Genomic DNA, 13161 nt, shown 5'->3' with positions numbered 1-13161 from the left:
CAACCAATGCAATTGAAAGCATGTCAACGATCAACATAAGGCTTAGATAAGCAGTTGAATGAGCCACATAAAACAAGCGCATCAATCAATGGATAAATGTAATTAAGTTACAATCCACATGTTTCAAAAATTGCAACTCAAAGCATTGGATATTTGGAATACTCACATTATATATATATAACATACGAACACCTTAAATTCAAATTCTACTGGACTGGAACACAAAAGAAAAAGATAAAATATGAGATACTGAGCGGTAAGATACCATTTGGCGAAGAGAGGAGTAACAGGCTCTTTTTGGAGCGGAACTTGGAGTCAGCAATCTAGACGATTTCTTAGAAAATGCTGGAGCTCTATTATTGGGGAAAGCACCAAGTCTTTTCGAGACTGAGAAATCTGAGCCACGTACCGGGACAGAAGTTAGCGAGTCTATTTCATCAGCACCAGATGAAGCTATAGAACATTTACTTTGAGAGCTAAACCGATCTCGATTATGACTGAGATGAACTGATCACTTCGAGAAGCAGAAGGAGACATAAAATGCCTACTATATTTGCGGGAGGGACATTGGAGAAAAAGCTGGCGCGAAGGATTTGGAAGGAATCGCCGGTAGGGATGACGCGGGATTTTTCGGAGGGAAGGCAATGACGATGATAGAGCAGAAGGAATTGTAGTCGGGTTAAGGGGTTTTGGAGTGGCGTCAGGGGAGGACGTTATGGGTAATGGGAACGGTGTTGGAGAAGAAGGAAGAAGACCTGGAAGTGTCGGAGACGCGAGAGACTATCAGAATTAATGGAGGATTTTTCAGAGCGGATAACGGGAAAAAAAAAATTTGGACCATTTCTCGATTTATGCGTGTCATCCTTGCGCAGGGGCCATGCTAATCTTCTCTGTATCGTTCCAATTTTATCGGATGTCCCCGAAGGGACGAAAGTTTCTTTACAGGCTTCCATATATAAACCGTAAATCATTTGTTTACAAAGCGGTGTGGGATAGGGGCAGCGGCTCCCTGTTTACCCCTCTCGACAAAACTTTGCTTTTAACTTTTTCTGATTCCGAAGTGCCATATGAAATTAATATACCTGCTCTAGTGCATACTTTTTGCACTAAAATAGGTTTTTTGTTTACATATTCCATGGCTCCACAGCATAATTAACTTTATAAAATGTACAAAATTAGTTACAAAAATGAATTTCACAACCCAAGTATATGCTTTAGAATTCATTCAATCGATCGTAAACATATATATATATACATATATATATATATATTGTTTAAAGTAGCTTAAGTAACCAAGATGGGAGTAACAAATAAATCAATAAATAAAAACAAAAAAAAAAAGTTGACCTAATAATTTTAACATCCTTTCATTTTAGCACTTAATTTCATGCCTACTAGCAATAATACACTGCGACATTCTCACATTATATTCGCCCTTGAGTTAATTTTAATTTATTTTCATTTACTTATTTATTTATTATTATTTTTCTTTATTTCTTCCTTTTATTTTATTCTCTGTCGGTATAAATTTAATTAGTATTTTTATTTCTTCATTTTTGCTAAAAACTTTTGTCATCCGTACATATTGTTTGGATAAAATCCAAAATGTTGTGTCAGTGTATATATTTACATGAATGTTGATAAACATACAAACCAAACAATGTGGGATGGTAAACCATTCAAGTGATGCAAATGATGCGGAACAGATGTAGTTTCTCTCTTAGATAGGCATGGAAGATTCAAATTCCTCCAATGGTAAACCGCTGGATAAGTTAAATTACTCCTTAGAATATGTTTATCCTATTACCAAGGGACGTGGGTAATTTACTTTGTTGCGAAATTAGATTGTTGAATATTGTTAATAATGTGGTGTAATAATTAACATTTTTACCTCTTATTTAAGTATTACAATTTTAAATCTTATTAAAAATAAAAAATTCGTTATTTTATTAGTGTATTATAAATAAACTACAATTAGTGTATAATGTTTAATTTAATAAAACCTTGATCTTAATTTATTGTTGTATTGATGATAGTACAATAATCGAATTATATTTCATCCCGACAAATATATCAGAAAAAATAATTTAAAATATATTTAAACAAAAAATATAAATCATTACGTATTTGTATAAAATATTTTATAACATATTCAGATAAAAAATATAAAGAATATTTTGTAAATAATATATTCTAATAAAAGATATAAAGAGTATTTTCTATCAGACTAAATTTTTTTATAATATATAAAGAATATTATTCAGTAGTTATTTATTTTTTTATTTTTTAAAAAGAAAACCCTGTAATAAGGTGTGGATTAAACCTATACCCATGTTCTGACCATTAATTTTAAACATGAAATATATGGGTTACAAATAAACGGTATTTGAAGATTATGAACCATACCCGCAAGCTTAAAATCCAAGAAATAAAACTGAAACATGAATCCCGTTAAACGCTTCTGACAAAAGACATAAATAAAGCTCAATAAAACTTTAGATTTTTCACCAGATTTTGACCCATACAAGCAAAGTGTAAAATAAAATATATAGGAAGCCACCGTGGGAGTGAATTTTATGCCTTGACAGAAAAGTCAATTTAGTAAAAACCCAAAAAAGATTGTTTATGAAGTAAAACATAAGATTCCTCAAATGGAAGCCAAATATTTGTTTTGACCAAAAAGTAGAGCGTGAAAATGAATCCTAGAAACACTTGCATGAAAAAGGAATAAAAATTTGAATAAGATTATATATATATATATTTATATATATGTATATTTTTTTTTCCAAATGATGAGCTATACATATAGGCAGGTGTTAAGTCTTTGTCAAACCCAGCAGCATGAGAATGAAATCTAGGGTTTGATGAAAAGCAGAATGCTTTCTGACAAGGAATGAACAAATATCAACCTTCAAAGAAAAGCATTTATCACTTGAAAGCATCCACAGCAATAAATTAGAAAAGAGAGAAATCATAGATTAGAAGCAGAAACAATTAACAAGAATGGAGGAGGCTTTATGGAGTAAACACAATCCTCCAATGCCTCTTGACTAATATTAATCTGATGGTAAGAATAAAAAGAAAAATAATTAAGTTAAAAAAAAAACTTTACAATTATAACACCAGCCCAAGGTGGTGTTTCTTAAAAATAATTGGAATCGACAAAAAAAAAAAATTACCAATTGCCAATAATCCAAACAGCCCTTCAAACAAGAAAATCATTAACATAAAAATACCAGGGTCACATACTGACACCGAAACAAAATGAATGAATTTCACATTATTGTGCAATTGCACTTCGATTCCAGTTTTTGAGGTTTTGTACTGTCCGGCTTATTAGGAAGTCCGACGTTTCGTACTGCCGATGCATCAATATTTTCATCATTCTCAGTCTTGCTAGGAGGTGGCTCTGCATCTGTTTCTACACGCCTGGGCCTGGACTTGAGTGATTTTGACGAGCGTTTAGCTGCAGTTCTACCAGGTTGGTCCGTTCTGTCGGTATTAGATTTACCTAATATAGTGACAGTTGGCCACGAACCTTCCAGTGGCACTTCAGTTTCTTTCTCGATTGCTATGCTTGCCGCCTTATAGGCTAGATCATGAACGATAGAGCTGCAGAAAAGTATTGTATCTGTTGCTTCTTCAAGGGTCAGGCTCCTTCCTTTGCTTCCTCCACGACATTCTACTAATACTCTCGATTCATCTGCAAATATGTACCAATTTGTCAAATAACAGAGCTTAAACCCAACTACTATGTTTTGAGAACCAAGTTTTAGCATGTAATTTGATGCAAACATAAAATAAATAATTGTCTATTGTAAGGATCCAGTGAGACCACAAATTGTTTTTTTTATTTCAGCAACCAGGAAAATGCAACAACTAAATAGACAAATAACAAATAGATATCCATCTCATAATGCACTATGTGACTTCACCTAAGACTCAAAGACAGATGCATTCACAATTGCCAAAAGAAAACAAAGACGAGTAGCATCCAAAATGATGCACATTCACGATCTCGACGTGCTGCCCACTAGCACCAGTCCACCTTTGAAAACACTTCTCCAATATCCATAAACCACCACTAAATGCAGAATTGAATAAAGGACATTTTGATATTTGCAAAATAAGGCAAAGCAATTGTCCAGCTGGCATTTTAATGCTGGTCTATCTGAAAGAAGCAAGTAAATCCATGACATCAAATAAAGTTATATTGAGGATTTAAAATTGCCATTTGATTACTTTGGAACTAGAGATTGAAACATTTGAAATATTGCGAATACGGTGAAATCAACTTAGCATGTTGACTTCCTATCGCCTAGGTTACACTAACAGGTCCACGAAAATAGATAACCAAATTCATGATAAACAAGCAAAGTTTACCTAAAATATCATGAGGATTATCTGCAGCATTGAGATCCTGAACAGAAGTAGCCATGTCCTTGCCGTCGGTGGTTGGAACTGAAGGCTCCTCAACTTCATTAATATTGTTATTCAACTCCAGAGATTCATCACCCCTCAATGAACCAGGATTCTCCAGATAGCAGTTCTCTGTTTCTATTTCTGATATCATAGCCAAAGAGCTGATACCAGAGACCTCCCTGACTTCAACTCCGTCAAGACTAGAGTTGGGCATGGCATGTTCTTCACGAGAAGACTCTGCAGTGATAGTTGTTGCCCCCAAAGCAGAGCTTGCAGGGTTTGGGAAGTCTTCTAAATTTTCATAAGAAACATAACTTTCATAGTTCAGGAATGATGCAGCTGAATTGTCCTCTGATCGATTGCTAACCATATGGCTTGACAATTCAGAGGTGGAAGGATCAATTGACTTTGTACTCTCATCACAGTCAGAAATGTCTGCCTCAAGAGCCACAGCAGCTGTCTTATTTTCCAAAGCCGGCACTTTCACTTCTGAACCTAGATGCATTTCCTCCACTTCATTGCATTTGATATTACCAGCAGAAACCTCTACATTCTGGTCAGCTGTGCCTGTTACAAGACCCAAAGCTTGAAGGGCATTAGGTGAAACTCCAGAGCCTGATGATAAAATACTTTGAGGTTTTAAGTTCATTTCATATCTATAATTCTCTATTTCAAATTTCTTTCCACTTAACTGCCGTTGTACACGGCTCTCTGTCTGTCTAGCTGAGAAATCAATCGATGAAGATGCAGAAACACTGCCATACCCAGTGGAGCTCCGCAAACTGCTCGAACTGTCTCTTGCATAAGAGGCATCATCATAAGGTTTAGTGGTGGCAGTGAATGTCCTGCCCTGAACAACATGTCCCTTGCTACTGCTCGACCTCTTTAGCAACACGGATATGCCCGCACCTTCTGAAGAATCAAATTTTAAATCCACATGCTCATTAGACAGCTGTAGTCGCTGACCTTCAATGTCCCTGACAGGTAAGCTATGACAAACAGTAGGTTGCTCAGTCCCTTCCTGATAGTTGAGCCTCTCTTCAATATCTTCTGCCAAAGACCTAGCAATATAATTTTCTTGCAAGTAATTCTGATTTTTCTCTGAAAAGGAAGTATGCCCTTGCTTAACATTCTCTTCAGGCTGAGAAGCCACTGGCTCAACCAATTCAGTACCTTGCGGCAGTGACTCAGTCTCAGGCATTGCAGGCTCCATTTCATCAAATAATTTATTTTCTTCATAAGTTTTCACAGACAGCATTGAGGAGTCCTCAACTGCTATTATTGTGTCAGAAACAGTGTCAGCCATAAGATCATGTTCCCTCTTGCAAGCTGGACAAAGATAACTATCTACTTCTGGTGGTTCAGTTATGCAAAATCTGCCTTGACATTTAGAACAAATTTCCATGTTTGCATCATTAATACCTTCTCTAGAATCACCTCTGGAACATAAAACAGTAGATGTTGAACAAATTTCTGCATTAGCACCTTGAGCAGAGAACTCCTGAGAGTTACCAGCATCTTGATGAAAGTCATCAAGCTGAATATTAGGTGACCTATCATCTCTATCATGCCCAGCTTCTTCACTTAATGCATCTACCTTGTCAAAGGCAAATACTTCTTGAGCATCAGAATATCGTATTATCTCAAATTCACTTGTCAAGTCATCCTGGTGGTGATCACTCCCTTCGGTATCTAGTACAGCACTTGTACCTTGATCAGAACTTGCATTACTGCTGGTTGTGACAGAAGAATTCCTTGAGATCAAAGAACGATTTGCAGAACTACCCTTTCCAACATAAAAGGTGGTACTGGGAACACTAGACAAGAGAGGCCTGAACATATTCGGAGGACTTTTCCTTTGATCCTAATAAAAAAAATAATCCTCCTATCATTGCTCTAAAAGATGTAGATAAATAACACCAGAGCAGAAGCACCCCTAAAAAAATCATATATACATGAAAAAATATGATATGATCCAAGGACTCTTTGATCACACTGAAAATACATTTCCCATTTGTTACTGACGATGAATAATGCACATAATCATTCCTTAAACCATAGTGATCTAGTACACATTCTCAAGCTACCAATCATATTAGACAAATCTAGATTTCTTCTTCTCAAAAGGATTCATGAATTGAGAATTCTTGTCTCTATTTATCAGATACTTGAAATTAATTAATGCCCAGATCATTTATAGTAGTCAAATTCATTGTATGTAGCCACATCAGCTTTTGGTGCTCCAATCAACCAATGGTATTGAAAGCATATCAACAATCAACATAAGGCTTAGATAGGCAGTTGAATGAGCCACATAGAACAAGTGCATCAATCAAATGACTAAATGTAATTAAGTTACAAAGCACACGTTTCAAAACTGGATGCACGTTAAAGCATTGGAGACTTGGAATACTCACATTGCATATAGAAAACACACGAACACCTTGAATTCGAATTCTATTAGACTGGAACACAAAAGAAAAAGATAAAGATGAGATACTGAGCAGTAAGTTACCGTTTGGCGAAGAATAGAGTCAAAGGATCTTTTTGGAGCAGAACTTGGAGTCAGCAATCTAGAAGATTTCTTAGAAAATGCTGGAGCTCTATTATTAGGAAAAGCACCAACTCTTTTTGAGACTGAGCAATTTGAGCCACGTACTCGAACAGAATTTATCGAGTCTATTTCATCATCACCAGATGATGCCATAGAACCTTTACTTTGAGAGCTAAATCGATCTCGATCATGACTCTGAGATGAACTGACACTTCGAGAAGCAGTGGGAGACATAGAATGCCTACCATATTTTGTAGCTGAATCTTTACCATTTCTGGATGCTGGTGAGGAACCCCTCACATATGATGCTGGTCGATCTGTCAGAGAAGTTCGAAGATTGGGTGGTGCATCTAAAGAGAAACCAGGAATGTTTGACCGCCATGCACTGATTTTTGGTGAAGCAGAATTCCCACGACTTGTACGGATAGGAGAACTTCCCCTTACCCCAGTGGAAGCTGCCGTGCTTGAGCCTGTACTCGCCCTCCGGGGAGTTGGAGTCAGATATCCAGGAGCAGGCGTAGAAGGTTTATTTGGAGGAGGAGATGGCCTTCGCGTTGGTGTAGCAGCACGTACACTAGGGGTTGGACTAGACTGAGGGGCAGAAGAGGGCCTTCCCCTTGATTGAAATGTACCGCTAGTAGACCTGGGTGATGGGCTCAAGCGATTTGGACTGGCGCTGCCCCTGCTACTTCTGTAACTCTTCTCCATCTTCACATAAAAGTAGAAGTAAATGTAACATACGACGAACAAAGAAATATAAACATTTCTATAAGTATCTAATAGAAGGCACTTGCAGTTTCAGTTACATGTCCATAAAGATATCAGATAACCTACAGGGGCAGCACGTGGGAAGATCTGTCAGCACTGCGGCAGAGATCACGGGGACAGACCCTGCTACCGGCTTAACAACACTTCTCGCATTTGTGGCAGTGCCCAGTATTATGCAAGAGAATGCCCGAGGAACCAGAATCAAAGGAGGCCTCCTATCTAGGGCAGAGCTTACAACCTTACCCAGCAGGATGCCGACGCCGACCCGAATGTAGTATAGGGTATGTATGCTATCTGTGACCATATTGCTCATGTTTTATTTGACACTGGTGCATCGCACTCTTTTGTTTCACATGCTTTTCCTTCCAAAATTAATGTATCACCTGATAAACTTGATTCATTATTGTTTGTGTCTACTGCCGGGGGTAAAAAACACTACTAGGAGAAGTTATCTATAGGGCTTGTGCCGTGGAGATAGCAAATAAGAAACTGAGTGTAAACCTGATAGGGTTAGACGCAGGGGATTTTGATGTAATCTAAGGAATGAATTGGCTAGTGGCGTATCACGACACCATAGATTGCTTTAACAAGAAAGTTGTATTTAATCCTCCTAACGATGAGCCATTTACAAATTAATAAAATTATTCAGTACTTATTCCTTAATGGTAAGTTTTCTTAACTTCTAGTGCCTTAATCTTGCTGTTTTCTCTGACTAGGCAAGCCCAAGAAGGAAATTTGTATTTAAGAGATTCCGGTAGTCCGAGACTTCCTATATGTGTTTCCAGACAAACTGCTTAGTCTGCCAGTTGACAGAGAAGTCGAGTTCACTATAGACCTACAGCCAAGTACTCAGCCCATTTCGGTTGCTCCTTACCGCACGAGCCGCATTGAGATGGAAGAGCTGAGAAACAAATCACTGAATTGCAAGACAGTGGTTTTATTAGACACAGTGTGTCCCCTTTGGATGCCGGAGTCACTTTTTTAAGGAAGGGAGATGGAACGTTGAGCCTGTGTATTGATTACAAAGGATTGAATATGGTTACGATCAAGAACAAATATCTCCTTCTCAGAATTGATGACCTCTTCGATCAGCTGCAGGGTACACAGGTCTTCTCTAAAATAGACATGCGATCAGGTTACCATCAGGTGAAGATAAGAACAGAAGAAATCCCCAAGACGGCCTTTCGAAGTAGATACGGACACTATGAGTTCTTGGTCATGTCATTTGGGCTAACCAACGCCTTGGCAGTCTTTATGGATCTGATGAACAGAGTCTTCAGAGAGTTCTTGGATCAATTTGTTATCGTGTTCATCGATGACATCTTAGTCTACTCAAAAAACAGAGAAGAATATGCTCACTATCTTGCCCAAGTTTTGCAGGTCCTCAGAAATAAGAAGTTATATGCAAAGTTGAGTAAGTGTGGATTCTGGCTTGAGCAGACCGCCTTCCTAGGACACATCATATCGAAGGAAGGGGTATCAGTCAATCTCGAAAAGGTTGAAGCGGTACTTGGCTGGGAGAAGCTGACATCAGTTAAGGAAATCCGTAGCTTCCTGGGAATGGCAGGTTATTACCGCAGGTTCGTTGAAGGATTTTCCAGTCTAGCAGCTCATCTAACCCGACTCACAAAGTAGAATGCCAAGTTTGAGTGGAATGAGGACTGCGAAAGAAGTTTTTCAGAATTAAAGAAGCGGCTGACCACTGCACCCGTGCTGGCTTTACCGAGTGGATCGGAGGGATATACAGTTTATAGTGATGCCTCCTATTTGGGCCTGGGTTGTGTCCTAATGCAGCATGGAAAGGTTATAGCATACAGGTCCAGACAGTTAAAGAATCATGAGAAGAACTATCCCACCCATGACTTAGAGCTTGCCGCAATCATTCACGCCTTGAAAACCTGACGCCATTATTTGTACGGAGAGACCTTTCAGATCTATACCGATCATAAGAGTTTGAAACACATATTTACTCAGAAGGATCTCAACATGCGTCAGAGAAGGTGGATGGAACTCCTTAAGGACTATGATTATGATATCTTATACCATCCGAGTAAGGGCAACGTGGTAGCAGATGCTCTCAGCAGGAAAAGTGCAGGTATCTTAGCCCATTTGATGGTTTCAGAATGCAGACCAATTGGGGCCACGCAACAGGTTTGACTTCATGATCTGAAGAGAGTCACATGTTTGGGCCGCCTGATAGTCCAGCCCGAGTTAATCCAGAGAATAAGGGAAGCCCAAACAGTTGACCCCGCCCTGGTAGCCCGTAAGAAGGATGCAGAACAGGGAGGGATCTCAGAATTTCGAATCTCTGCCAATGGATTACTTCGTTTCCAAGACAGGATGTGTGTCCCAGATCACAGTGAGTTAAAAAGAGATATTATGACGGAGTTCCATAGCTCGAAGTTTGCCATGCATCCAGGAAGCACCAAAATATACCAAAGCATGCGACCCCAGTTTTGGTGGCATGGGATGAAGAGAGACATAGCCGACTTTGTATCTAAATGGTTGGTATGTCAGCAGGTCAAGGCAGAGCATCAGCGCCCAGGTGGGTTACTTCAGCCTTTACCGATCCCGGAGTAGAAGTGGGAACATATCACCATGGACTTCGTATCGGGGCTACCCAAAGCACGTTCAGGACATGATGCCATATGGGTAATCGTTGACCGACTTACCAAGTCTTCCCACTTCCTAGCCATCAGGATGACCGATTCATTGGACAAGTTGGCAAGGATGTATATCCGGGAGATAGTCAGATTACATGGGGTTCCAGTAACAGTAGTATCCAACAGGGATCCCAGATTCACTTCTCGATTTTGGAATAGCTTCCAGCAAGCTATGGGAACAAATATGTCTCTTAGTACTGTCTTCCATCCCCAGACTGATGGAAAATCAGAGAGGACAATTCGTACGCTTGAGGATATGCTCCGAGCTTGTGTCCTGGACTCTGGGGGCCATTGGGACGACCATCTACCCCTGATAGAGTTTGCCTACAACAACAGCTACGAAGCTAGCATCGGCATGGCTCCATATGAGGCGTTATATGGGCGCCCGTGCATATCACCTATTTATTGGGAGGAAGTGGGCGATAGAGGATTGTTCGGCCCGGAGTTGATAGAGGAGACCACGTCCAAAATAGTTAAAATCAGGAAGAACATTCAGACAGCTTAGAGTAGGAAGAAGAGTTATGCAGATACCCGGAGGAGAGACTTAGGGTTTGAGAAAGGCGACCGGGTGTTTCTTAAGGTCACTCATTTCAAGGGAATTAGTAGGTTCGGTAGGAGGGGAAAATTAAAGTCCCGATGTATTGGACCCTTTGAAATCTTAGACAGGATTGGTAATGTTGCCTACAGACTAACACTGCCTCCAAAGCTCTCCAGAGTCCACAACGTGTTTCACGTATCCATGCTACGTAAGTATAACCCGGACCCTTCTCATGTCTTGGCTCATGAACCGCTTCCACTCCAAGAGGACTTGTCTTATGAAGAAGTACCAGTCGGTATCACGGACCGAAAGAGCAGAATACTCCACAACCGGAAAATATCTTTTGTAAAGATCGTGTGGCAGAACCACACGCCCAGGGAGGCTACCTGGGAGCTAGAATCAGAATTTAGAGCCCAGTATCCCCATTTGTTCGTCCAAGAGTAAGAGGCAAATTTGGAGGACCAAATTTCTTTAAGGGGGGGAGAGTTGTAACACCCAAGTGTTTTTTTCTTATTTTATCTTATTATTTTTATTTTTATTTATTTAAATTTTTTAGATTTTTATTTAATTTAATTTAATGAAAATAAAAATAATAATAATGATAAAATTTGGTAAAAATATTATTTGTATTTAATTGAAATTGATTTTGAGAAAAATGGATGAAAATTTGGATTCTGGGAGTGTTTTTGAGAAGAAAATAAAAAATCGGGGGTCAAAACGTAATTTAAAAAAGTTGTACCACGTCAGCAACCACGTTAGCAGCCACGTCAGTGGCCCGGTCAGCAGCCCCGGCCAACCAGGCCACGCCGCGTGGCAAGGAAACGCTGACACGGGATGGGCCACGTGGGCGATCCGCGTGCGCACGATTGGACGGCGCAGATCCGTTCCCGTGCACACTGACGGCTCAGATCAAACGTATGCACAGACGGCCCAAATTTAATCACGCACGGACGGCCCAGATTGCATCGCGATGGACGGTCCAAATTTAATCCCAATTAAATCGGATCGGACGGTCCAGATTTAATCTTGATGGACGGTTGAGATTAAAAGGCAAATGATATAAATAACCCCACCCACACCTGACCACAAAACCCTAGCCGCCAGTGCCTCGCCGGAGAAGAAGAACCAGACGCTGGAGGAGCCAGCCGCCACTACCCACCGCCAAACCGGAGAAGTTTTTGACCGCCGATCGAGGTAAATTTTCTCCTTATGGCTCGTTTTTCGATGTTGAGTCCGCCTATAGCCAAACCACTAGCCAAACGGTCAGAAAACCCAGCCGAAGTCCAGCGTCGCTGCCGCGACCCCCTTCTGTTTTTGCCTCCGATGAGGCCCCTCCCGGCCTCCGTTTGATGCAAACTTTATACCACTGTGATCACTGTTCTTTTCTCTACAGGTTGATCGGAGCCAAACATCAAAACGCGACTCACACCAGAGCCGCACTCGAGAGCACCGCCGCTGGTAAGTTTCAGTTTTTCGTGAGTTTTTGGCCCACCGAGGGTCCTAGAGTTGTTTTATTGCAGGGAACAATGCAAGTTTGGCCGAATTCGACCGAAAACGGCCAACCCGAGGTGGATCACCATCGCAGACGGCGACGCCGTGGCCGGAGCACGGCGGAGCCGTTGTGCCGGAATTCCGATATTCGCCGAAAGGGGCCCTAGGTCTGATTTGGGATTTTTGGGACATGTGCAGGTACCGGTAGTGCGTTTTAATTTTTCGAAAAAAATTCAGAGAAATTAGGAACAGCCTGTAGGCGCACTATAGAGCCGAATTCAGACCCCGAAGCAAGTAAGGACCCCTCACCCTATTTCCTATTACGGTATTAAAGCTAAATAAATAATTAAAATGTACTGTGTGACTTTATAGATGTATAATTGATTAAGGTTGCTAGTGGAGCCCGAGTCTGATACAGTGTCGATCTGTTATTGTTTGATCTAATTTTCAGTATTAAATGTAGCATGATGTTTGATATAATTATGTTATGGTCTCGTATGCATGAATCATGGTTTCTTTTATTATGGTTTGTATTATGGTAAACCCGATACTGTGTTGTCTTGTTTGGTGTCAATTACTGGTTTACATATTGTGTATGATTGGATGATTGAGATCAAGAAAAAAGGCAAGTTCGATAATGTGGACAGTCTGACTAGATATCCTGGGAGATGGTGGACGGACCGAGTCCGTAGGGAACCCTACCGGGAACGTATTCTCTCATACCG

The 13161-nt window shown here is 40.1% G+C and overlaps 1 protein-coding gene and 1 non-coding gene across 2 annotated transcripts; both read right to left on the bottom strand.

Annotated features, from left to right (window-relative positions):
- Nucleotides 1-826: 826 nt before the first annotated feature.
- LOC148253509 (U6 spliceosomal RNA) lies at nucleotides 827-929 on the bottom strand. The gene has a single exon (XR_015812993.1). It is a non-coding gene; the product is annotated as a U6 spliceosomal RNA (small nuclear RNA).
- A 2141-nt stretch (nucleotides 930-3070) lies between these two features.
- Nucleotides 3071-7708, bottom strand: LOC148253508 (uncharacterized). The gene is made up of 3 exons (XM_088223031.1): nucleotides 6938-7708; nucleotides 4384-6286; nucleotides 3071-3703 (listed from the first exon to the last, which is right to left on the bottom strand). The coding sequence occupies exons 1-3, from the start codon at nucleotides 7682-7684 to the stop codon at nucleotides 3276-3278; spliced, it is 3078 nt and encodes a 1025-aa protein (XP_088079157.1). The 5' UTR covers nucleotides 7685-7708; the 3' UTR covers nucleotides 3071-3275.
- Nucleotides 7709-13161: the final 5453 nt, after the last annotated feature.

Source organism: Carica papaya, chromosome 6, assembly GCF_054855325.1.
Source record: "Carica papaya isolate Zhongbai chromosome 6, ASM5485532v1, whole genome shotgun sequence".
Taxonomy (NCBI): domain Eukaryota; kingdom Viridiplantae; phylum Streptophyta; class Magnoliopsida; order Brassicales; family Caricaceae; genus Carica; species Carica papaya.
Note: the sequence above shows the minus strand (reverse complement) of the source record. Positions and strands in the feature narration are given on the sequence as shown.

Excerpts from the sequence above, each read along its gene's own strand:
- LOC148253508 (XM_088223031.1), bottom strand. The coding sequence starts at position 7,684 with ATGGAGAAGAGTTACAGAAGTAGCAGGGGCAGCGCCAGTCCAAATCGC. Across the intron at positions 6,287-6,937 it reads ACTCTATTCTTCGCCAAACG|GATCAAAGGAAAAGTCCTCC; the intron begins GTAACTTACTGC and ends TTTTTTTATTAG. Across the intron at positions 3,704-4,383 it reads TAATCCTCATGATATTTTAG|ATGAATCGAGAGTATTAGTA; the intron begins GTAAACTTTGCT and ends ACATATTTGCAG.